Genomic DNA, 27358 nt, shown 5'->3' with positions numbered 1-27358 from the left:
CTAATTTGTATGGTTTGCTAGGAGTGTGTATTACTTCTGAAAGCTGAATCAGTCATGGTTGTTTATTCTTCTCTGTCAACAATTTCAATATTATTTCTTGTAATATTGTCTTATGGATGCATATTACACAAGTCTTATATATTAACAGGTGTCATTCTCAACATGGGAGGAGGGAAACCCAGAGCTGTGCCAGGATTATTCAGTTTGTGTTGATTCATCATCTGTTCATATGAGGAATCCTTTTTCAGAAAAGAAGTGGAGGAAGTTCCAAATATCAAGGTTATTTAGTAGCTCAAGCGCTGCAATAAAATTGCAAGTATTAGATGTGCAAATTTTCCAAGGAGGAACTAGAGTTGTTGATCGATGGCTTGTTGCACTCAGCCTGGGTTCTGGACAAACAAGAAATATGGCTCTTGATAGGTATGTTAAAAGCGAAGTGTGTATAAGACATTTTCCTTTAATACAACATATCGATTTTGATTGAAAGGTGAATTCATATTTGTTTTTGGGTTAATTTTTGCAATTCACCCTAAACTATGCAACATTTGCAATATCTAACTTAATAGAAAAGTGTGCATAAGACATTTTCCCTTTAATACAACACAGCAATTTTGAAATTGCAAGGTGAATTTTATATTTGTTTTTTGGGTAAATGTAGCAATTCACCCTAAACTATGTGTCATTTACAATATCTAACTTACACTACAAATTTTTTCCATCAACACTCTAATTCGAGATTAATTTGCAATGTCCACCTAGCCATCCCCACTAAGTGTTATAATTAACAACTTAGTTGATTGTTTGGGCTGGACGTTGAAAATTAATGAGAACTAATTTGTTAATCTTGAAATTTTAGTGCACCCCACCACCCAACCAGCCCACTAATTTGTTAAGTTTTACCCTGTTTTCGGTTGGTAAGGTGGACATTGGAATTTAATCTTGAATAGGGTGTTGATTCCAAAACTTTGTAGTTTAGGGTGAACATTACAAATGTCTTCATAGTTTAGCGTGGATGGCTGCAATTAATCTTATATTATTCTATTTAACCTATTAAAAATATGATAGTCTTTGTGTCTTAAAGGATCACCTTCATATTTATCAATTCTTTGCATTAGTATCATAGGTTATTCCAAAATTCATGACTTTTGATAAATAAGTTTATTGCTCTAGAACTATGAGCATCCCTGGAGTAATATCATTTTTTACAGTTTTAGCACATACAAATCAGTATTTGCAGTCATAAGCCTAAGTTCGTTATCAAGAATTGCAGGTGCACTTGCCACACAGAGAGATAAATTTTTGGTTTTTTTTAGATTTTTTTAGTTTTTTAGTGTTTTTTTTTCCCCCAGTTTCAATGAAAACATTTTCACCGAGTGTAATTAGATAGCTGTTTAAATCTCTCGTATTTTTCCTTTTGTTCTTGAGACTAGTAATACCTTTATGGTAAAGTTTTCATGAAAAGGCTTTTTGGAGTAAACAGTTGACTGGAAATGTTCTTATTCTTCGATTTGATAAATGACTGAATGTTTTTGTTTGACTACTATCTTTAGACCTTCATATTCTCTCTTTGTGGTAATGATCCTCTAACCTACTTCTGGACCTTGGAATTGGTCTCCTGTTCATTGAAATTTCATTGAAGGATGTATTTCTCTTCTCAGTGAGCAGAATTTTGATAGTTCTGTATTTAATTACTATAAAAGCAAGCTTCACACTTTCACTTTATTTTTAAAATATACGCTGGCCTGTTGGTCCTTTTCCAAAAATTGTGGTACCAGGATTATTTCCAAAAGAATTTCGTTAATGTAAAGAAATTATGTTGGCAACTCTTCTTCTTCTTACATAATTGTATTCTGAATTATTTTTTGGTAGTTTAAATTAATTGTATCTGAATGGTAGTCAAACTGAGGCAAAAGTAACTCAATCTGATGGTTTTTCCCACCCTTTTGTGTTTCTGAGAAAAATTTCTGCTGCTTCCTTTGAATCGACTTGTTTGTTGGCATTGTTTTGTTCTTGCAGGCGCTATCTGTCATACAACTTAACACCTGTTGCTGGAGTTGCAGCGCATATTTCCCGAGATGGCAATCCTGCTGATATTTATTTAACGAATCCCATGATGTCCCCTCTTCCTTTGTCTGGTGCAGTAGATTTTCCTGTCACTGTTTTTGGATGTTTCCTTGTGTGTCACAATGGCGGTCGTTTCCTTTTTAAGCACCAAGACAAGGAAGCTTTGGTAGCGGTACAACCCGATGCTGGAAATAACTTAATTGAAGCTTGGAACAGAGAACTGATGTCATGTGTTCGTGATTCCTACATTGAAATGATACTGGAAATCCAAAAGTTAAGAAGAGACCCTTCGAGTTCTGGAATTGAGTCGAATGCAGGCCGTGCAGTTAGTCTGCCTTTGAAGGCCTATGGAGATCAAATTTATTCCTTTTGGCCAAGGTCTAGCAAGCACGCTTTGATTGATCAGACTGGAAATGGCAGAAATTTAGTTACAACAGAAGTGCTTAAAGCAGATTGGGAATGTCTAGTTGAGCAGGTAATAAAGCCTTTTTATGCCCATGCTATCAACCTTCCTGTGTGGCAGCTGTACTCGGGAAATTTAGTCAAGGCTGAAGAGGGGATGTTTCTTTCACAACCAGGGAATGGGGTGAGTGGTAATTTGCTTCCAGCTACGGTTTGTGGCTTTGTGAAGGAGCATTACCCAGTATTTTCAGTACCCTGGGAGTTGGTGACTGAGATCCAAGCCGTGGGGGCTACAGTTCGAGAAATTAAACCTAAAATGGTTCGAGAACATCTAAGGGTTTCTTCAACATCTATTGTTCTTCGATCTGTTGATACTTATGTGGATGTTCTTGAGTATTGCTTGTCTGATATTCAGCTCCCAGGATCATCTAATTTTAATGAAGATGATGCATCACTAAACCCCATTAACTCTAATTCTATTTATAGAGCATCTAATGTTGTGGATGGTAGTTCTACTTCTGTTTCAGTCCCTTATGTGGGTAGTTTTCCTGGGTTGTCCACCGAGAGTGCAGCCAGCTCCGGAGATGCTCTTGAAATGATGGCAAGTTTGGGGAAGGCTATATTTGAAATTGGGCGGGTAGTTGTTGAAGATATTGGTCGGACTGGAGGGCCATTAGTTCAAAGAAACACCATTGGCAGTAGCAGGAATAGCAGCAGTGGAAATGTGGATCAGAAGCTTTTATCAATAGCTGCTGAGCTCAAAGGTTTACCATGTCCAACTGCAACGAATCATCTAACAAAGTTGGGGGTTACTGAACTTTGGTATGGAGACAAGGAGCAGCAGGAACTAATGAGTCCGTTAGCAGCAAAGTTTATCCATCCCAAGATATTGGATAGATCAATCTTGGCTGATTTTTTTTCGAATTCTGCTCTTCAGAGATTGTTAAAACTACAGAATTTCTCTCTTCACTTACTGGCTAGTCATATGAGGCTACTTTTCCATGCTAACTGGGTGAGTCATGTAATGGGTTCAAATATGGCTCCTTGGTTTTCGTGGGAGAAAACAATGAGTTCTGGCGGTGAAGGTGGTCCTTCCCCTGAATGGATAAGACTCTTTTGGAAAAGTTTCAGTTGGCCATCAGAAGACCTCTCTCTCTTTTCTGATTGGCCCCTAATTCCTGCTTTTCTTGGTAGGCCAATCTTATGCCGTGTAAGGGAGCGTCATTTGGTCTTCATTCCACCCCCAGTTACTTCTCCAACCTCAGCAGACGGTGTCTCAGAAATAGGTGCAACAGGAAGAGATCCAGCTGTATTACCTATGAATCTCACCTCTGAGAGTAGAGTAGTTCAATCCTATGTTTCGGCTTTTGAAGTAGCCAGAACCAAATACCCTTGGTTGTTGTCACTGTTGAACCACTGTAACATCCCCATTTATGATATAGCTTTCATCGACTGTGCTGTTCCATGCAGTTTCCTCCCCAATTCCAGCCAATCATTAGGGCAAGTTATTGCTTCCAAGCTTGTTGCAGCTAAACATGCTGGCTATTTCCCTGAACTTGCTTCTCTTTCAACTTCAGATCGAGATGAACTTTTTACCCTTTTTGCTAATGATTTCTTTTCTAACAGCTCTAATTACAGAGTTGAAGAACTTGAAATTTTACGTTCTCTACCTATATATAAAACAGTTGTGGGTTCATACACTCCCTTGCACATAGAAGATCAATGTATGATCTCTTCAAATTCATTCCTTAAACCATACGATGAGCGTTGCCTTTCTTATTCCACAGATTCAATTGAGTTTTCATTACTTCGAGCCCTTGGGGTCTCTGAATTGCATGATCAACAAATTTTGATAAGGTTTGGATTGCCTGGGTTTGAGGGAAAACCTCAGCCTGAGCAGGAGGATATATTGATATATCTGTACACGAACTGGCAAGATCTTCAGGTTGATTCTTCTTTAGTTGAAGCTTTGAGGGAGACTAAATTTGTGAGGAATACTGATGAATTTTCCACAGATCTGTCTAGACCAAAAGATCTCTTTGATCCCACTGATGCTTTATTAACTTCTGTTTTCTCTGGTGAGAGAAAAAAGTTTCCAGGAGAAAGGTTCAGTACAGATGGGTGGCTTCGCATTTTGAGGAAAGTTGGCCTTCAAACTGCAACAGAAGCAGATGTAATACTTGAATGTGCCAAAAGAGTACAGCTTCTTGGAAGTGAATGCATGAAATCAGGGAATTTAGATGATTTTGAGTTGTACATAACCAACTCTCAGAATGAAGTTTCTATGGAAATTTGGTCATTAGCGGGATCGGTTGTTGAAGCTATTTTGACAAATTTTGCTGTGCTTTATGGAAACAACTTCTGTAATCTCCTTGGCAGAATTGCATGCATACCTGCTGAACTGGGCTTGCCAAATTTTGGAGGCAAGAAAGGTGGGAAGAGAGTTCTCACTTCATATAGTGAAGCGATTCTGTCCAAGGATTGGCCACTGGCTTGGAGTTGTGTGCCCATTATCTCTAAACAAGCTATTGTTCCTCCTGAGTACTCTTGGGGAGCACTCCACCTGAGGAGCCCTCCAGCTTTTTCTACAGTTCTAAAACATTTGCAGGTCAGATACTCAATTCCCTTCTATATTTTTCCGAGATTGCTAGTGATGCAAACAATCTATCTAATACAAAATGTGCCCCAGGTTATTGGAAGAAATGGAGGTGAGGACACTCTGGCTCACTGGCCAACTACATCAGGCTTGATGACCATTGATGAAGCTTGTTGTGAGGTTTTGAAGTATCTAGATAAGGTTTGGGGTTCCCTTTCTTCTTCAGGTAGATTTCTCTTTTATTGACATTTTTTTTTCTCTTTTATTAACATTTTTTTTAAAAAATATATATATTTTTGGGAAAAGCTATGATGGGGCGGCTTCCAATCATGATTGATGGGGCTTCATCCATATTTCACACATAATAATAGGTCTTTTAACAATTTAGACACTTTACACTGAGGACCTCTTATACAAGAGATGATAAGGTAAACAACATATATTGAATGTGTCTTTTTATAGAAAGTTATTTTTCTTTTCCAACTCATACAAGCAGACTATTTATCATTCAAATACACAAAGAGATATATCCTTCTGCTTTAATAGTTTATGCGGACTTTGGGGTTAGGGATTGATATCTCTTACCTTCTGTTTGCTGATGATACTTTGATTCATATTTGCATTACATGTTATATATTTAAATATATAGGTTAATATGTTTACATTATTATGTATTTGATATATTATATATACTTAGTAATTAGTATGTTAGTATGTAAGTGTATAACTATAGCATATAGTGTATAGCAATCTTATATTTATGTAGGATATTACTATATATGCTTACAAATTTATAGTATATATATACACATATACACACACACACTCCTACATATTCAAGTAACCTATATAACATACTTATTACTTAATAACTAATATACTATCCTTGCCTTGTATTGTTGACTCTTGTTAATTCATTTCCTTCGTGTAATTTCAATTTTAAGGCATCTATTTATAGAAACCAACCACTAAAAGTTTACAGGAGAAACAGGAAATACCAGATTTTTTAACATGAAGATTTGATTTGATAGGATGATTGTGATGTGGGTCCTAAGTGGGAGTTAAATTGACGTTTGCCACCTTAAATTCACTGTTGACGGGACTGTAGCGACACTCTCAGCAGTGCTGGAATTTAAATTTTTAATTATTTGTGAGTTCAAATGGTAAGGGTTTTGAAAAGCTCCATTAATTATGGCGATGATTATACAACCTCCCGGCATCGAAAAGGCAAGGTTCACATGATGTAGTGATGAGTGCCTCTTGTGGGCCTTAGATCTTTTGGATTTTTGGGTTTTTAGGGTCTCGTCGGTTTATTGGGACTCTTTCTTTTTTGGGCTGGTTTGGTTGTTCCCTTGTATATTACCTATGTACTTAGTAGCGCCTTACGCTTTCTTTCATAAAATTTTATTACTTATAAAAAAAAAAACATTTATATTTTATTTAGTTGTTCCTCCCGTTTAGGGGCTCTCTTGTATACTTCCCGTGTATTAGGGTTGCGCCCCTCTGCGCTTTTTATTGAATTTTATATTACTTATCCAAAAAAAAAATTTTATTTAGTGATAATGTATGTTTCAAGGATCAAGATTGAATGTCATTAGAGTTATTATCCTAGAAGGTGTGATGCTTTCTTTCACTAGGCTATTCCTAAATAGCTACTGGCTTGCTACTAGTACTTATTTTATCCTTTTCATCATATTTTTTTGGGAAAACTTCATCTATAACCTTTGATCTTTAATCATTTTTGCGAAAAGGTACCCAAACTTTAGAAAGTGTCAATTTAAGGTATCTATCTTTTAATTTTTTTCAATTTCAACCATTCGTTAGAATAAAATTCCCAAAATATACTTGTGTTTATTTTTTTTAAAAAAAATTATAAATTTTTTCAAAGATTCAGGCATGGGTATTTTTGCAAATTCCGTTAAATGCTGCCTAACATAAAAAAAAAATTCAAAGATTCAGGCATGGATATTTTTGCAAATTCCATTAAATTTTGACCAATACCAAAATCATTATTATTTTTTTTCTTTAAAAAAAAAAGGGTATTTTGGAAATTTTGACAGGATTTAACGGAAAATTCTAACAGAGGATTGAAATTGAAAAAATTGGAAAGATAGATACTTTAAATTGACACTTTATAAAGTTTGGGTACCTTTTTGCAAAAGTGAAGAAAGATTAGGGATTATAAGTGAAGTTTTACCCTCTTTTTTTTTTTTCCTGATTCTTACTAGTGCAACTAAATCTGTGTGACTTAATTCCCTAGCCAATTTCACTGATTCTCAAGTCTTTTGCAAACCCTAATCCTAATTTTTCCCGAACCCTAGAATTCATTGGACATCTTAATTCCATTTGGTATCAAAGCCTAGGTTTTGCCATCTCTACCCGTAATGGAAGGATGTTTAGAAAAAGACTTGCTGCCAACTTGAATGACTAGTTGGGAGACTCATGATGGAAAATATTGTCAATCAAGATTTTGAGGTGAAAGGGATAATATGGATGGGTGAGATAACAGAGAGGAAGAAGCTACCACAAAGCCATTAATGAGCAAGCTGTAGACCAAAGACGGTGAGAAAGTGGCCCGCATATGGGCAAAAAATTGAGCATACTCATCTCTCAGTAGAGAAGTCTTAACAGAATTAGCAGTTTGGCTAGAGATAGTACGTGTGGCCCAGATGATAAAGGGATATCCTCCTGAGATGAGACCTGATTGGCTTACCCAGATTGTTTTTTTCTACAGATCCCAATAATCTATTGAGTGATTAGTATGATGACAATGAGTGCATTCACGAGAATCATGACCTCCGATACAACCACCTCTCTAAGAATTGTGACTGCCATGTAAACCACGACCACCTCTACTTTCACATTCCCCATGTGAACTGCCAGAATTATCACGGGAGACAACAAAGGCTGATCGGTCCCCAGTGCAATCAAAACTCAAGTGAAAACCATTATCTAATAGTGTAGAACGCTGATGCCTAGAAAATACCTCAGGAAATTATGGAATCTTTGAACCACCTAAAATCTATGCACGAACGGGTTCGTACTCTGGTTTCAACTAATATAAACATTTACATCTTGATGTTGTTTTTCCATACAGGAAATGTCATATGAGAGTGATTGATAGATTTTTCTTTCTTCACAAGCATCCATAACCTGAGAATACTACTCCAACTTTCAGTTCCCTGCTCGAGCCCAAAATACTATTTACACCTTATAAATCCGAGTAATATCTCCAGAACCAGAATACATATGTTTGAGGCTCCTGAATAGCCTTAGCAGCAGGGAGATACTGTAGAATAGATCTGATATTGGGTTCAATACTAGTCGGCATGGGCGACATGTTTGATTATCGTCCTGCTGTCAATGACTAGATGAATCTCTGTTTCTAGGCTTCTCTGATACTAGGTGATGACATAGACGTTTGCCTCTCAAAAACACTTACAGATCTAGCCCAATAGTTTTTCCATTGAACTTTTTTTTTTGATAAGTAATTTAAAATTCAATAAAAAAGCGCAGAGGGGCGCAACCCTAATACACGGGAAGTATACAAGAGAGCCCCTAAACAGGAGGAACAACTAATAAATTAAGAAAGTCTACAAAAGTAGAAACACCTAAGTGGCAAAGATGGGGAGCTATCCATAGATATAGCGTGTTAAGAAGACGCTTCCTTAAAACCACCATTACAGTCTCGACATCTTCAAAAAGCCTCGCATTCCGCTCCCTCCAAATGCTCCACAAAACACAGAGAGGAACTAAACGCCAAACATTTTTTGCTAGGCCATGCCCTCGAAAAGCACCCCAAGTAGTCAACAAACCCATCACCGATTGTGGCATGACCCATTCAACTCCAAATAAAGAAAACACAAAACTCCAAAGCTCACGGGCGGTGTCGCAATGAAGTAACAGATGATCAATAGACTCCCCCTTCTTTTTACACATACAACACCACTCAATAACCACAATATTCCTCTTTCGTAGATTGTCATGAGTCAAAATTTTTCCTAAAGCTGCAGTCCATACAAAGAACGCCACCCTTGTCGGAGCCTTAGCACACCATATCTTCTTCCACGGGAACGATGGACCTTCTTTCCGACTAAGTGCTTCATAATATGACCTTACTTCAAAATAGCTCCTTGAAGAGAGGTTCCAAACTAACTTGTCACCCTCTCCTTGTCGAATCGGAGTGGAGTACAACCGCTCGAAGAAAGAGAGCACCATCTCCAACTCCCAGTCCTGTAATTGCCGCGTAAAGAGAACATTCCAATGAATATTGCCATTATGAACAGCCATATTATCTACCACCATAGCCACTTTGTTCCTCACAAGACTATACAGAACTGGAAAACAAAGCTTCAAAGAAATCTCCCCACACCACCGATCATGCCAGAAACTGATATATGATCCATCCCCTACCACAAACCGAACATAATTACAAAACTTCTCCCACCCTTTCCTAATATATTTCCAAACCCCTACTCCATAGGAACCCGACACCTCAATAGAGCACCACCCACCCTTTAGGCTCCCAAATTTGGCGTCAATCACCAAACGCCATAGAGCCTCTCTCTCCCTACCATATCTCCACAACCATTTACCTAAAAGAGCTTGGTTAAACAGGGAAAGATTGTGAACTCCCAACCCACCTGAATGCAACGGAGTACAAATCCTGTTCCATTTCACTAAATGAAATTTGGCCTCATCCCCTATGCCACCCCATAGGAAATCCCTCTGGATTTTTTCAAGACGATTAGCCACCCTCAAAGGAATAGGGAACAGCGACAAGAGATACGTGGGGATATTGGATAGCGTGCTCTTAATAAGAGTCAACCGACCGCCCTTTGACAAATACATACGCTTCCAACCAGCCAGTTTCCTTTCCATTTTCTCAATCACCCCTTTCCAAGTAAGAACGGACTTGTAGGAGGCACCCAAAGGCATACCCAAATATGTCATAGGAAGCGATCCAACCCTACAACCCATAAGTTGGGCCAACCCTTCAACATCCTCCACCTCACCAATAGGAACAATTTCTGACTTTCCTAAATTAATCCTTAATCCCGAAACTGCCTCAAAACAAAGGAAAATGCACCTCAGATGTCGAATCTGTTCTTCTTGCGCTCCACAAAAAATCAACGTATCATCAGCAAACAATAAATGATTCACTACTATTACCTCTGACTCACTATGTCCCACAATAAAGCCTGTCATCGAACCCTGCTCCATCGCAGCAGCCAACATCCGACTCAAAGCCTCCATAACCACCACAAATAATAAAGGCGACAGAGGATCACCTTGTCGCAACCCGCGAGAGCTAGTAAAGAAACCCGTCGGAGTTCCATTGACAAGGATGGAGAATCTCACCGTAGAGATACAAAAACGAATCCAAGCTCTCCATTTCTCCCCAAAGCCACAACGTTGTAATAAGTAGAGTAAGAAGTCCCAATTCACATGATCATAGGCCTTTTCCAGATCCAGCTTACACAACAACCCAGACTCCCCTGAACAGATTTGACTATCCACACATTCATTAGCAATAAGCACTGAATCCAAAATTTGTCGACCACCAATGAACGCATTTTGGTTGTTTGAAATAATCTTACCCAACACTGATTTAAACCTGTTCGCAAGGACTTTGGAAATAATCTTGTAAATTCCCCCAATAAGACTGATAGGCCGAAAATCACTCACATCCACAGCATCATTCTTCTTTGGAATCAGAGAGACAAAAGTAGCATTAAAACTCTTTTCAAACTTGCCTCGAGAGTGAAAATCTGCAAAAACAGCCATAATGTCATGCTTTAAGATATCCCAACACTTCTGAAAAAAAGCCATAGTGAAACCGTCGGGGCCCGGAGCCTTATCTCCATTGAAATCTCTGATGACCTCCCACACCTCCTTCTCCTCAAACCCTCTCTCTATCCAGCTACTCTCATCTTCATCAATTGAAAGAAAAGAAAGGCCCTCTACCCTTGGCCGCCAAGAAGAATTCTCAACATACAAGTTTTTGTAAAATTGAACTATATGCTCCTGAATTTCCTTTGGGTCTTTGGAGATTTCACCATCTATACTTATAGAATCCACTTGATTAAATTTGCGACGCGAGTTGGCCATCCTGTGAAAAAATTTTGTGTTCTTGTCCCCCTCCTTCAACCACAAAGCTCTGGATTTCTGTCTCCAAATTATTTCCTCACACAGAAGAGTTTTCTCCAGCTCTCTAGACATATCTATCTTGCGAACCTTCTCTTCCTCCTCTAGGCCTCGGCCTTCATCAACTGCATCCAGCTCACAAATGCCCTCCAATAATTCCTTCTTCTTCTTCCCTATATCACCAAACACTTCAGCATTCCATTTCTTCAAGTCCGCCTTCAATGCCTTCAGTTTAAACGCCAAAATGTGACTTGGAGAACCCGAACACTCATAAGACAACCACCACTTATTGATTTGCTCAACAAAGCCCTCATAATTCAGCCACATGTTCTCAAATTTAAAAGACCTTTTTCCTCCTCTTGGTGCCCCACAAACCAAAAACAAAGGGAAGTGATCGGACAGAAGTCTTGGAAGCCTCCTTTGAACAACTTCGGGATAGTGTTCCTCCCACTCCACAGAAATTAAGAATCTATCAATTCTAGACCATGTGTGGTTATTCGACCATGTAAATTGGCCATCTTGAAGAGGTAGATCCACCAAGTTCTGCATGAAGATGAAGTCTGAAAATTCTTCCATAGCAGCTGAGAAACTGGCCATGCCCGACCTCTCACTCGGAAAACGAACAACATTAAAATCTCCCCCAATACACCACGGCACCTCCCAACAATTCATCAATCCAGCTAACTCAATCCATAAATCCCTCCTATCCCTGTCATCATTAGGGCCATAAACCCCCCCAAACGCCCAAGAAACATTATCACCAATGTTGCGGAAAGAACAAGCAACCGTATATCTACCTATACATTCCTCCAATTTCTCCACCACTCTCCTATCCCACATAAGTAAGATCCCACCCGATGCTCCATTGGCTCCCAAATAACACCAATCAACCTGATTACACCCCCATAAACTCCGCACCACCTCCCTTGAGATTATTGCCATCTTAGTCTCCACCAAACAAACAATATCCGCCCTCCATTCTCTTAGAAGCCCTCTAATTTCTACTCTTTTTTTCATCTCATTAATCCCTCTAACATTCCACGAAATTAATTTAGGCATCATAATTGCATACAGAACCCCTTCCTTTGTTGCGACCTCTAGCCGATAGAGCCCCTTTCTTCTCATAATTCAAGGACCAAGCCAACCTGTTTAGTTCTCTCTTCCCTTTTGCCCCTTTGTTCAACGGACACAAAGTCTGAGGACTGGCCGAGGATCTTCCTCCAGCAGCTTCTATCTCCTCAAACATTTAACAGAAGTCATTGGAGTGTTAAGCACTAAAGCCAAGGTAACGAGTTCAGATTTAGCAGTCATGTTACTCGTCCAGACAACACCCAAACAAGAGCAAATAACCAAGAAAATCAACCAACAAGCAGATAAAGAGAATAATATCTTAAAACTCAGCTTGGATGGTCAAGATCTGCTGGCATAAGGCCAAAAAATGCAAGAGTCGAGCTGAGAAACCACTTAATCAGCGAAAAAATTGCTGAACTGGCCGAAAGCTTACCTGAACTGATGAAAGTATGAAAGAACTGGCCAAAACTCCACTGTATGGGCGAAAAATCGATGAGACACGCCAAAAAGTCATTGGAACCCGTCAGAATCAGATAATTTCAATTAAACCAGCCGAAAACTATGAACTGGGTTGATTGGGCAGATCGGATTCGGGTAAGTTGGGTTGACTTGGTTTGACTGATCTGAACTGGGTTTGACGGGTCTGTTTGACCCAGTATGATTCGACCCAAATGTGTGGTGACCCAACCCAAATTTTGACTCAGAATAAGCATATCTGAAGTTAAATCCAAACTGAGGATGTGATATCCCTAACCCAGATAAGAATATATTTATGCATGTAACCATACGCCACTCTTTGTTCCCAAATCAACCATAGATTTGCAGATGGTGACTGATACTCACTATCGTCAACCACTACAGATAGGTTTGCCGCCCCACGCCCCACCGTCGACCACCTCCAATCAACACAATACACTGTCAGCAGCCAAGAAACCAACCAATGACCATTGCAACCACTGGCCACCCCTACAGACATGGTTCACCACCACCAATGATGTTGAACAACCTTGAATAGATAAGTTTCTTAGGATTTACTCACTATCACAGTGGCTCTGCTCTTCAGCACACACGACACAATGCAGTGCTCAACATCAAGCGCAACCAATGACCATTGCAACCATTGGCCACCCCTACAAATATGGTTGACCACCACAAATGATGTTGAACGACCTTGAATAAATAGGTTTCTTAGGATTTACTCACTATCACAGTGGCTCTAGTCTTCAGCACACGTGACACAATGCAATGCTCAACATCGAGCCCCTTGGGTCGGTATTACGCGTTTAAGCTGTTTGCCAGTTTTGGTCATTGGCTAAACTGACCCCTTTTGGGTCGGTAGACAGTTGGTTTACTGACCAACGAACTGAGCTAGTAATGAGAAGCCGAGTTGTGAGACTATGAGAGCCATTGTGCCGAGAGTCACCTAGGGCTGTAAACAGAAGATCTGCTAATGAGAAGCTTGGATTTGGTATGTATCGAGCTATTGGTGAGGAAGGGCAGCGAATTGATTAGGGATGATGGGAAATGAAGTTGAGAGAGTCAAAGAAAGTCAATGGTAAGGTAAGAGAGGGAGACTATAACTTCCTTCTTGTATCATCAAACAGTCACCCATTAATACAACACCAACATTGTTTGATTCCAAATTTAGAGCAATACCTATTGCACCCTCTTCAAATTCTACTTATTCACCTGCCATTACTTCATCATGACCATAAATACGGGCAATGGTGTCCCCTATTAGAAGCTGAGAAGTGATTAGTGAGGAAGGGGCTGATGGAGGTGGCGATTAGAGACTGGAGAGACAGAAGATGATAGAGAGTTGGGGTTCTAGAAGCCGGTAGAAAGATGGTAAAAAAATCTAAGTAAAATATATTTTGAATATATATATATATATAATTGTTGGTCCGGTTAGGTATGTTGGTTTACCCGACACTCTCAACCCAACAATTGACCCAGAAGGGTCGGATTTCCTCCCTCCCCTGCCAACCGACCAATTGATGAGGAAGAATCCTGCCCCAAACCTGGTCAGGTCAGGTTGGTTGTTGAAACCCAACCCGAAAAGCCCTAGACACATTGACAGTAGGGGATTTACCAATGAGGATGACGGCAATGACATCCGAACTACTATGGTGATGACGGTGCCATCCCCCTCCAACCATTGGCATCTAGGATATCCGAAGGCTACTCTGGCAACACTGTTAGCAGACCAGGGAAGACAAGAAAAGAATTGGAAAGGGTCAGAAAATGAGAAAGAACATATTAATTAAGAAGCAGTAAACTTAGGATCGGCTCTAATACCATGTCAAACTAGGGTTTGCACAAAAGAGAGAGGCTCTTTTTGTACCATAGCCTTATCACTATTTTAATATACATATTTGGGGGAAATAGAACAACGACAGAAAGACCCTTTTCCCTTTACTTCAATAATACTCTTTTCTAACATTTACCATCTCTATTACTCATACTTGGCGCTTTACCCCAAGGTGCCCAGCTATGGGTTTGACATCCAGTTTTATCTGTGGGAGAAGTCTACATGATTGCTTTCTAATCACGTGGGGATTTGAGGTATCATTATAAAGCAAAATTAGTTATCATGAGGGGACACAGTTGTTTCGACTATGAATCCGAGGGCAGGCTGTTGTTGTTTCCACAAGAGCTTAACCCAGAACATAGGTTTTGACTATTCATTTGGTAGATTGCCTCAGGATTCTGGTTAGAAATGTATTCCATTTTCGTTGCATACATTCACATTCACGCATGCTGTGTTAAGGATACAACCCTAGTCGCCGAACCCTCTACAGAAACCCTAGCCGCTACTACAGCTCACAAACAAACCCTAGAGCCGTTAGGAAGATTTCCTAAATTAGACAACCAATTATCTCCTCCATATCTCTCATTAACTCCACCTCAGCCAACGGCTATATTGCCTATGAGGACATGATACTTATTCCTTATTTAAACCCTTGTAATTATAGAATAGAATAACTACTGTATAATATGCCATATATACATGGCAGCCTGTAACTCTATATATACTGCATCAATATCAATAAACATTATTCAGCGCCTAAAGCTTTTACCCTAATTCTGTATTTAGTTTACATGGTATCAGAGCATACCAATAGCCAACGCTTTCCCATGGCCAACACAAATACTGCTGAAACCAATTTTCTGCCCAATGTTACTCAACTCGGCAGCATCAAACTGGAAGGTCCTAACTACCTAGGCTGGGTTGCTCAGTTTCAACCAATCCTATGTGGTTATGATCTCCAAGGCCTACTCGATGGAACCGATCCCTGTCCGCCCAGAACCGTCGCCAATACCACTGGTGACGCTCAGATTCCGAACCCAGCCTATGTTACATGGCTGAGACGAGACCAACAGCTCCTGAGTCTCATCATATGCTCTTTAGCACCTTCTCTTGTGCCCTCGATGTACGGTTTGAACACATCGAGGCTTGCATGGACCTCTCTGTCCACACGGTTTGCTGGTCAATCTAAATCACGCATCTCCCATCTCAAGCGTCAGTTGCAAAGCTTGCAGCAGGGGACTAAGTCGTGCACCGAATATCTCAATCAAGCCAAGTCGTGGGCTGATGAACTTTCCGCTGTCGGTAAACCCGTCGACGATGATGATCTTATTTCCTACATTATTAACGGTATCAACCCTACTTTTAACCCTTTTGTTACTGCCTTCTCCCTACGTGATCGAGAAACCACATTCCATGACTTTCAATCCGAGTTGCTAAGCCATGAAATACTACTCCAGAATCAACAACAAGCCTTAACCCCTGAAACTGGATCCTTTGCACTCCATGCACACCGCTCCAAACCATCCTACAGCAACAATCCGAGCCTCAGAAAAACTCAATTTCCCAAACCATCTGGTCAATATCGTCACTCTTCACCCCATAATCGTTTCTCCCATCCTCCATTCTCCCCTCGACACAATCCTCCCTTTTCTCCCAGATATCAACCCCCTCCTCCTCCACCTCGTCCTACTACTGAGAATCCTATTCCCGTATCCTCTTCCTCTCCACGCCAATACTCCCCCTGCCAGATATGTGGAAGAACAAGCCACCGTGCGTTGGACTGCTACCATCGCATGGATTATGCATACCAAGGGCGCCATCCCCCAGTGCAGCTCGCTGCCATGACAGCACAAGCCAATGAAGAATTTGTCACTCAAGACTGGCTAGCCGACTCTGGAGCCAACACGCACGTCACTGCAGAATCCTCCAATCTCACCAATGCTCAGCCCTTTGATGGATCCGACACTGTTGGTGTAGGAAATGGCGCAGGTTTGCATATTCAAAACATTGGTTCTTCCTTAGTTAATTCCCCTACATCTACTTCTCACAATTTTCTCCTTAAAAATATCTTACACTGCCCTACTGCTTCAGCCAACTTACTATCTATTAATAAATTTTGCAAAGATAATAAATGTTGGTTTGCTCTTACTGATGTTGACTTTACTGTGAAGGACAACTTGACAGGAACAATTCTACTCCACGGTCCCAGTGAAAATGGGCTCTACCCCATTCCTTTGAATCATCACTCCTCCAATAAATGCAGTGGGTTCACTGCCTTCCTTGGTGTCAAAACCAATGACATGGTTTGGCACCAACGGTTGGGCCATCCCTCTACTTCAGTTTTTCAGTATCTCCTTCGTCATCATCATCTTCCTCTCCTTGGTCCAGTCAGTACCCCCTCAGTGTGCGAGTCCTGCCAACTTGGCAAGTCCAAGCAGTTACCTTATTCAGCAGCCACCAGGGGGTCTACTCAGCCTTTAGAAGTCATTCACTCGGATGTTTGGACCTCCCCAGTTCCTTCTTTGAGTGGATGCAAGTTTTACGTCATTTTTGTTGATGAATTCAGTCGTTTTTCATGGTTGTACCCCTTACTTAATAAAAGTGATGTTCTTACTTGTTTTATCAAATTCAAATTGCTTGTTGAAAATTTATTTGACACCAAAATTAAGTATTTTCAATCCAATAATGGTGGAGAATACACCTCCACTGCCTTCAAACAATTTCTAAGTAACAATGGCATTTTTCATCGCCTCACATGCCCCCACACATCTCAACAGAATGGCGTTGCTGAGAGAAAGCACCGCCACATCGTCGAAACTGGTTTAACTCTCCTTGCCCAGTCCGGTCTCCCTGCCAAGTACTGGGTCGATTCTTTCCTCACTTCAGTCTTCCTTATTAACAGACTACCCACCACAGTCCTTCAAAACCAGTCTCCCTTCTCCACTCTTTTCAAGAAGGAACCCGATTACACACTTCTCCGAAGCTTTGGATGCCTATGTTATCCACTCCTTCGCCCGTATGCCTCCCACAAACTTACTTATCGAAGCAAACCTTGCATCTTCCTTGGCTATGGAGCCAACCAACGCGGCTACCGTTGCCTTGAACCCCAATCCCAAAAAGTATACCTCTCCCGCAATGTTGTGTTCGATGAATCAAAATTCCCCTCTAAGAGTTCAACTCTCCCATCCGGTTCCTGCACAATCACTACACCTCCAGCAACTCCGATCCTCTTTCAACCTGCCCAACTATCCACCCACCTGCCCTCAACTCCTTCCTCACAACCTCCCATTTCCCCCTCCACTCATTCCCCAACCCTTGACTCCACTCCATCATCCCCCATCTCTCCCCCTATCCCTCCTTCCCTACCCGCCCCTCCCAACCCTCTCTCCCCTATTCAACCCAGCCCTGTCTCCATTCCCTCCCCTAACCCTGCTCCCCTTCTCGTTCCAAGTAACCGTCCCGTCACTCGTTCCCTTACTGGCTCCTCCAAACCCAGATCATTCCCTGGCTTCACCTCCTTCCTCAGCAGACACCCCTTCGTTACACTCACATCTGTCATTCTTCCACCCGCACCATCTTCATATAAGCAGGCAGCCTCTAAACCCGAATGGGCTACTGCTATGACTACTGAATTTCAAGCTCTCTTACACAACGACACTTGGTCCTTATGTCCTCGTCCTTTGCACCAAAATGTTGTTCGCAACAAATGGGTGTTTAAAATTAAACAGAATCCGGACGGCACTGTCGAACGCTACAAAGCTCGCCTCGTCGCCAAAGGCTTTGACCAACTTTGCGGTATTGATTATCATGACACCTTCAGTCCCGTCATTAAACCCGCCACCATTCGTCTACTCTTAGTCTTAGCCATTACCTTCAACTGGACCCTCAAATAGCTCGATGTCTCCAACGCCTTCCTCCATGGATTACTTGATGAAGATGTGTACATGGAGCAACCACAAGGTTTTGTGGACCCTGCCTTCCCCCATCATGTATGCAAATTGCGCAAGGCTTTATATGGCCTTAAACAGGCTCCTCGGGCCTGGTTCACCCGTCTCTCTCAAACTTTACTCGATCTTGGTTTCTCTAGCTCACAAGTCGATCCTTCCCTATTTTTATATCACTCTAACAGTTCTCACATTTTCCTTTTAGTGTATGTGGATGATATTATTATTACAGGTAACAATCCGGTCACCATTCAGTCCATCATCACCAAGCTCAAAGCTGCCTTTGCTATCAAAGATCTCGGCTCACTCTCCTACTTCCTTGGAATCCAGACTACCCGCGACTCCTCTGGGTTACACCTACGGCAATCCAAATACATCCAGGACGTTCTCATCCGTGCCAGCATGCTTGACTCCAAGCCTTATCGCACCCCCTGCACATCCGGCTCCAAAATGTCCAAGTTTGATGGAGATGCCCTTCCCAATCCTTCTGAATATCGCCAAATCGTTGGAGCTCTCCAATATGCCACCCTCACTCGTCCAGACATCGCCTACTCTGTCAACCAACTGTGCCAGCATATGCACAGCCCCACATCCACTCACTGGACTGCAGCTAAAAGGGTGCTTCGGTATCTCAAAGGCACCATTGATTTCGGCCTTCACTACACCCCAGGCTCCCTCCACCTAACCGGATTCTGTGACTCTGACTGGGCTGGTAACCCTGACGACCGCCGCTCCACCACTGGCTTTGGCATCTTCCTCGGCTCCAACCTCATCTCATGGTCCGCCAAAAAGCAACACATCGTCTCCCGATCCAGCACAGAGGCCGAATACCGTGCAATGGCCCTTGCCACCTCAGACCTTTACTGGCTCCGTATGCTATTCCGAGAACTGCAGGTTTCACTTCCGTCTCCACCAACTCTTTGGTGTGACAATTCCGGAGCACTATCCTTAGCCTCCAATCCGGTTTCCCACGCCCGCACCAAACATATTGAAGTTGACATCCATTTCATACGGGAAAAAGTAACCAACCGAGACATCCAACTTCGATACATCCCCACACTTGATCAAGTAGCTGACATCTTCACCAAAGGCCTCAATGCTGATCGGTTCTGCTGCTTGCGTACCAAACTTCCGGTCGTTCCTCCCATCAGTTTGCGGGGGGGGTGTTAAGGATACAACCCTAGTCGCCGAACCCTCTACAGAAACCCTAGCCGCTACTACAGCTCACAAACAAACCCTAGAGCCGTTAGGAAGATTTCCTAAATTAGACAACCAATTATCTCCTCCATATCTCTCATTAACTCCACCTCAGCCAACGGCTATATTGCCTATGAGGACATGATACTTATTCCTTATTTAAACCCTTGTAATTATAGAATAGAATAACTACTGTATAATATGCCATATATACATGGCAGCCTGTAACTCTATATATACTGCATCAATATCAATAAACATTATTCAGCGCCTAAAGCTTTTACCCTAATTCTGTATTTAGTTTACATGCTGTATATGTTTTATAATGGGGGTCAGGGATGACAATGACTCTCATCTCATACTGGTAGTTTTTTAACTCATTCTCTTGATCCTTTTTTTATTTATTTTTATTTTTATTTTTTGACAAGTGATTTCTTGTCCAAGTACTTGGTCATATAGAGGTATGGAGAATATAGCATTAGTCAGAAATAGCCGAAGTTCAATTGGTTTGCTCCTTTCCAACAATAATACCCTCAACAAATTCTGCATTTCTTATTTATAGTTTATTTTATTTTATTTTATGCAGATATAATGGAGTTGCAGAGAGTGGCATTTCTGCCTGCTGCAAATGGAACACGTCTGGTTACAGCAAATTCTCTTTTTGTGCGTCTGACAATAAACTTGTCCCCATTTGCATTTGAACTTTCTTCTTTATATCTTCCTTTTGTAAAGATTCTTAAAGATTTGGGACTTCAAGACGTTCTATCAGTTACTTCTGCAAAGGATATCCTTTTAAAACTCCAGAAAGCTTGTGGATACCAGCGTTTAAATCCAAATGAACTCCGTGCTGTGATGGAAGTTTTGCATTTTGTCTGTGAGACTGTTGAGTCTGATGGGTCCATCTGGAAATCAGAAGCAATAGTCCCGGATGATGGCTGCAGACTTGTTCAAGCAAATTCCTGTGTATATATTGATGCTTATGGCTCCCAATATGTCAAATGCATTGACACTTCCAGGTTAAGATTTGTTCACCCACATCTTCCGGAGGGAATATGTATAGTCCTGGGTATCAAAAAGCTATCTGATGTAGTGATAGAGGTAGCTTGATATTCTGAAAGTCCTTTTTCCCGTATTCTTAGTGACTTAGTCTTTTCCTTCTTTTCTTTTTTTTGGATACGGTGGATGTAGGCTTTTCTGCTGATTGGTAAAATCTGCATCTGTTTGCAGGAACTAGATCCAGAGGAGCATCTACAGGCTTTGCAACACATTGGATCTGTTCCACTTGGAGCCATCAGAGAGAAGCTTTTCAGCAGATCACTTCAGCTTGCTGTGCAAACTGTTGTAAATAGTATGGCTAGTCACATTCCTGCAATCAGTAATCTAGCTTTGGAGGCCATAAAAAATTCTCTAGAATCTGTTGCAAAGAAGTTGCAGTTTGTTAAGTGCCTCCATACTCGGCTTTTGCTCCTTCCAAACTCTGTAGACATTACACGTGCAGCTAAGGATTCCATTATTCCAGAGTGGCAGGATGGATCGCAACACCGAACTCTTTACTTTGTTAGTAGGTCAAATGCCTGTATTCTAGTTGCTGAACCACCAGCCTATATTTCTGTTGTTGATGTTATAGCGATTGTTGTGAGCCAGATTTTAGGCTCCCCAACCCCATTACCTATTGGATCTTTATTTTCCTGTCCTGAAGGCTGTGAGACTGCAATTGTTGATATTTTGAAGCTTTGTACTGACAAGAAAGGACCCACAAGTGGAAGCACTAGTGTGATAGGCAAAGAAATATTGCCTCAAGATGCTCTACAAGTACAATTTCACCCGTTAAGACCCTTTTATGCGGGAGAAATAGTGGCTTGGCGGCCTCAAAATGGAGAAAAGCTGAAATATGGGAGAGTTCCAGAGGATGTTAGACCACACGCAGGCCAAGCACTCTACAGATTCAAAGTAGAAGTTTCTTCAGAACTGACTAAGCCACTTCTTTCTTCACAAGTTTTCTCATTCAGGAGCATATCGACAGGCAATGAGGCTTCCTCGGCAACCTTGCTGGATAGTACTCATGCAGTAATTGGTAGCAGGACGCATGTTGAGGTGCCCAAAATTTCTGGTGGGGCCAAAACAAGATCTCCTCAGGTTTGGCCCTCTCTGTATCCATTTCTATTATGTATTAAGGTTCTTCTCTTTGTTTGTTTCTCCTTCTTTTGGAGGAAAACTTACACTGCAATTAAAAGGAAAGAGACTTATCCAGATAATTCTGCAATATTATCATCCTGCACCCTGCATGACTTTTTCATTCTTGATCAGGAACTCTTGATGCATAGATTTCTACCAGTCATATGGGTGTAATGGGTGTTAATGTTGACTCCTATTTAGGCATCATCAACCTTACAGATAACTTCTCTTTTTTGGTTCTTGTGGTTTATTTACCTGTTTTTATTGTTGTTTAATGTATTTTCAGTACTCAATCACCATTCTTATATAGCTTAAATCTTTTTTTAAGCTACTATAACTGTAGAAAACTTTGGGTCTATTTCTGTGGAATAGAACTGTTTAATTTCCACCAGTGAATTTTCAGTGCTGAAAAAAAGTATTGGTGGAATTAGGGTGTGGAAAACTTGAATCTAGAATTGAAATAGCACTTTCCTACCCCATAAGAATACTTAAAAATATAAGGTAATATGCTGCCTTGATGTTAAACTTATGTGGTGAGAACTGCTTGTCATAACTCATGTCCTGGGCCATGGTTATGTTTGATTGAACTCATGGCTACTGGACTTTCTAGTATTGTTTGATTATTCTGTTATGTCTTATGCATTGGTCAGATTTCATCCCACCTTAAACTGAAGGTTCTCTTTGTGGGCAGCTGCAGCCTGGTAAAGAGCTTCAGTATGGCAGAGTCTCAGCTGCAGAACTTGTGCAGGCAGTTCATGAGATGCTTTCTTCAGCTGGGATCAATATGGATATGGAGCAGCAGTCCCTACTGCAAAGAACCATAACCTTACAAGAACAGTTACAGGAGTCTCGGGCAGCACTTTTGCTTGAGCAGGTTTGTAATTTGCAGTTCAGAATTATTTCGTTTCTCATCCATCAGTTCAAGTCTACATTGGTCAAGAGGCATAAGACACATATTAACTTTTACAAAATGATGTGCAATTTAGATATCAGGGAGTAGCCACATGTAGGTCGTTATCGAATCATACATGCTGGACCAGTTTCGGAATCCCCTTGCTTTTTTACTGTGGCTTGATTAGAATCAGCCCGTGGACTCGACATTTTTAGGGTCTGCTTGAGGATATGAATCTGGGTTTCCTAAACATGAACTGCCTTGGCCTAAATGTTAAGACAATTGTGGAATGAAACTGTGTCTAATAAAATCGTAGGCCAATGATTTTGACTGGTTGAAAGCTAGCATTTTAAGTTACATATCTAGAAGATTTTTAAATAGAGGTTGCTGATTCTCAAATCCTGTTATTGCTCTAGTCTACTGAAAAGTTGTCATGTTATGAAATAAAATTGCAGGAAAAAGCCGATGTTGCTGCAAAAGAAGCCGATACAGCAAAGGCAGCATGGCTTTGTCGTGTCTGTTTGAGCGCAGAAGTCGACATAACAATAATTCCCTGTGGGCATGTACTCTGTCGCAGATGCTCTTCTGCTGTTGTCAAGTGTCCCTTTTGCCGGGTCCAGGTCACAAAAACCGTGAAAATTTATCGGCCATGACAACCTCTGATGCTTTGGATGGGGGTGTATTGTTATATAGTGTATATGTTCTTAGATCTACATCTTTGAAACTGGAATCTTTTCACTTCATTTAAATCCAAGGGGGTTACATTGCTCTGTGGTCTTTTTGGGGAAAACGATTGAACCTCGAGGGAAGTTGATTTCCTTTGCAACAAAGCCTGATGAGGTACTGAGTCTCAATTTGCCCATATTTTTAGAATTTTTAGGGGTGTTTTGTGGCATCATTTGTTCACTGAACCCCTTGTACATAGTGGATTAATTTATTATGTACAGAGAAATTGAAAGTCGGTTCCTTCTATGGTATATTATCCAGATTTTTTGCTATTTTATTTTTATTATTATTTAGAAACTTTCATAGCGCTTAATTTAGTTTGATTGAAAGAATAATAATAAATATGGAATGTAAATTTATAGGGAAAAGTAGGCATACCTCACTCAAACTACAGGGGATATGTGTGGTTTGGGGGGAACATTGACAATTAGTTAATAGTTTGAGGAAGAAATATGTAATTTTTTCAAATTCACTTTTGAATTCCTAATGGCTGTAAGTTGAGAAATGGTTAGACATTTTCATAGCTTTAGTTTGGTTGAATAGAAAATCTTTTGAACGAATGAAGAAATTTTGAGTTTAAAAAATATACCGAACTTGGTATTTATAAAGATAGAAACAAATTATTATAAAAAATTCACAAATTGAAACTCGGTGAAAAACATTTTTCAACAAGCTGTTGTGTTGGAAGATATTGTACAATTTCAACGACACAAGTAACATTTTATTTTTTTGTTAAGAAAGAAAAGTAAAACAAGGCAGTAAACTATTAGCTGGATAAATAGCATGTTACTGTTATGAATACGATACAAAAGGGATTGGCAGTATCAATTAAGAGAATATTGTTAATAATTTTATACTCACATCCAATAGTCCAAGCAACAAGAAGCAACTCTTGTTCCTTTTGATGAAAAAAATTGTTCAGTTTTCCCGTAAATTTCATTATATATATATATAAAGGTAAGATAAATAAGTACAGGGATGATTATGGTTTTTTTTTTTTTTTTTTTTTTTTTTTTTTTTTTTTTTGAAGGGAAATACTTTCCATAAAGATCAAATATCAGTACAGGAAATGCTCCAAATTTCTTTAGGACACAAATCAACCCACACATGGTGACCAAGATGGGATATAGCTAGCTTAGCCAGCTTGTGAGCAGCCTTGTTCCCATCGCGACGCACATGACTAATACTCCAAAATCGGAATGACTCTATCAGAAGACGACAATCCATAATCGCACTCGCATGGCTACACCCACATACCTCTGAGCTCCCTAAGTCTCATACAACTCCTCTAGTGTCCATAATCATACTCGCATGGCTACCCCCACATACCTCTGAGCTCCCTAAGTCTCAAACAACTTCTCTAACGTCACTTTCTAGCACGATAGAAGAGAAGCCCATATCACGCCTAAACTCTAAAGCCTTTCGAGCTCCAAGGGATTCAGCCACAATAGGATCCGTAACATAGGGCAAAAATGAACACATCGCTGCCTTCACATTCCTTGAAGAATCCATTGCCATGATTCCCACCCCCATAAGCTTCTTCCGAACACATATAGTCGCATCCCAGTTAATCTTAATGGTACCCGCCATCGATTTAACCCACTGCGAAGAGGTGGCTTGGTCACCATCTACTAGACTTACAGCTACGTCCTAGGCTTTGCGAAACTCTTCCAACATTTCTTTGGTCCCTTTCAACAAGCAGGAGGGAGGCATCACCCAACCTTCAAATACAACTTGTTCAAACGAAGCCAAATCCTATCACAGAGATACCCAAAAATGCTTAGAAAATCATCTGACACCACAATACTCTTCTAGAAAGACCCTCCATAATTTCCCCAAACCGACCGGACAGACTCACACCACCATAAAATGTTTTAGTTTCAAGAAAAGGCGGGAATACTCCTTCGTTAGGTTTTTTGTTTCTTTTATTTATTTTTTTCCTTATTGGGTGCATTTAGGGATGTAAATAAGCCAGTCCGTTCGACAGCCCGCTCGATACCCGCTCGGTTTAGCCCGATCCGAACTCGAGCTCGATACTGTAGAAACTCGATCGTTACTGTTGAAACCCGCTCGATTAGTAAGTGATACACACCCGACTCGCTCGACAAAACTCGATAGGGGCTCGCGAGCTCAACTCGTTTAAAGCTCGACGGGATCGCTCGCCCGACTCGTTAGTTCGACTCGTTAGCTCGTTCATATCTTACATATATATTAGTAAATAGTAAACATAGTATAATATATATAGTATTACATATTAATTATAATACTTTGATAACAATATTTAGTATGTTAAATTAACATGTTAAGTTACTAATAGTTAGTATATAACAATATAACAATATTAAATAGTTAGCATATATATATAAACACATATATCACATCACACATGGTTAACAATAGTTATATATTATACTTATATTATAGTTACTTAGTTATATAGAATATATTAGACTTACTATTTGTTCACATTATACATATACCATTGTTTATACTCTGTAGTTATATATAATAACATATTATTAATTTGTTACTTATAAACTATAGTTATGTAATATATTTTATAATATGCCTTATATACTTACATATTATATATTTATGTTATTAATAAATGCATAGATGTTGTTCATAAACTTGGGCTTGAATTCTGCTTTGATCACTCATTGAAAAATTTAATAGTTTACATCGACCTCTAGTTGAGCCGAGCTTGTCCAGTAACTCGGCTCGGCTCGAATGTCATTTTCAACGAACTCGAGCTTGAGCTCGAGCTCGCCCGAGTTTTAAACGAGCCGAGCTTGAACATGTAATTTATAGCTCGGCTCGAATTCGAGCTCGACTATTTAGGCTCGACTCATAAACGAGCCAGTCTTGAAATCTTCGAACTCGACTCGGCTCGGCTCGATTACATCCCTAGGTGCATTCCATCAACGCCACTCTACATTGCTCTCTACTTGTCTTTTTGTTCTGCTCAGCAGATTAATTGAGGTTTAATGGCTGTTAATTTATTTCAGGCGTTTTGAACACAAAAGTGGTGTGCTGAGATCTGCAGTATACTAAGGTTACGTTTAGTATACAGAATGACTATTTTATTAAAAAAAAATGAAATAGCTTCTTCCATTCTACTCATTTTTTCTAATTGAATAATTATTCTGCATACCGAAAGCATTCTAAGGGCCGTTAAAACTTGAAATTGATTTAGAACAAATAAATAATTAGGTCTTTAGATGCCGCTTAAGATTAAACCGCCATGATGGTGCTCAACTTTCATGATCCACACTTATTCCGTGCATATTTTCCTATTGTGGCTCTTTCTCCGGTTGCTAGAGAAGGTGTTGTTGGGGCAACATGATCCTTTCCAGTTGAATTTCAACTAGAGATGAGTCAGTTAGTTATGTAAGAAGGTATTTTTATAATTTTACACTTTACAAAAATACACTCTTGTATAATTAACTGGCTCCTCTCCAATTCCTTTCAACTGTAGAGAATTCAATTCCGTTGTTGGCAGTTTTGTTTTGGCTTTGCCTCTTCAAATGGCCAATTTCAACGGCCTTTTTTGCCGGCCCGACCGGGCCATTATTTGGCCTATTTTTATAGGTTTGAGATTACTTTTTTCTGCACTATCGTGGATGCTTGGGTTGCCCTATTATTGTTTTTTTTATTCTTTTCTTTGTTGTAATCTTCCCCATTCCTCTATTGAATTGAAAATGAAAAAAAAAAAAAAAAAAAACACCTGAGTGATCATAAATAAACCACGCGTTCCAGTCCTGTGAAACGAAACGACCGCGTATTGCTGCTTAGCTCGGAGACACAAAATAAGCTGAACATTTTATGTTATA

At 40.2% G+C, this 27358-nt stretch overlaps 1 protein-coding gene across 5 annotated transcripts in view; it reads left to right on the top strand.

The window, feature by feature from the left end:
• The window catches only part of LOC133870811 (uncharacterized), a 54248-nt gene extending 30446 nt beyond the window's left edge, over positions 1-23802 (top strand). For 2 of the 5 annotated variants that reach the window (XM_062308041.1, XM_062308068.1), the window contains exons 7-13: positions 149-420; positions 2017-5074; positions 5156-5288; positions 20319-20830; positions 20960-21868; positions 22599-22781; positions 23255-23802. In XM_062308041.1, coding sequence (XP_062164025.1) covers positions 149-420; positions 2017-5074; positions 5156-5288; positions 20319-20830; positions 20960-21868; positions 22599-22781; positions 23255-23452 — 5265 coding nt within the window. In that variant the 3' untranslated portion in view covers positions 23453-23802. Of the gene's footprint in view, positions 1-148; positions 421-2016; positions 5075-5155; positions 5289-20318; positions 20831-20959; positions 21869-22557; positions 22783-23254 lie in introns of those variants that run through there. The other 3 variants (XR_009900795.1, XM_062308049.1, XM_062308059.1) reach the window with 3 other exon arrangements.
• The last annotated feature ends 3556 nt before the right edge of the window (positions 23803-27358 follow it).

This window comes from Alnus glutinosa, chromosome 1, assembly GCF_958979055.1.
Source record: "Alnus glutinosa chromosome 1, dhAlnGlut1.1, whole genome shotgun sequence".
Lineage (NCBI taxonomy): Eukaryota > Viridiplantae > Streptophyta > Magnoliopsida > Fagales > Betulaceae > Alnus > Alnus glutinosa.
This window is presented reverse-complemented; position numbering and strand designations above follow the sequence as displayed.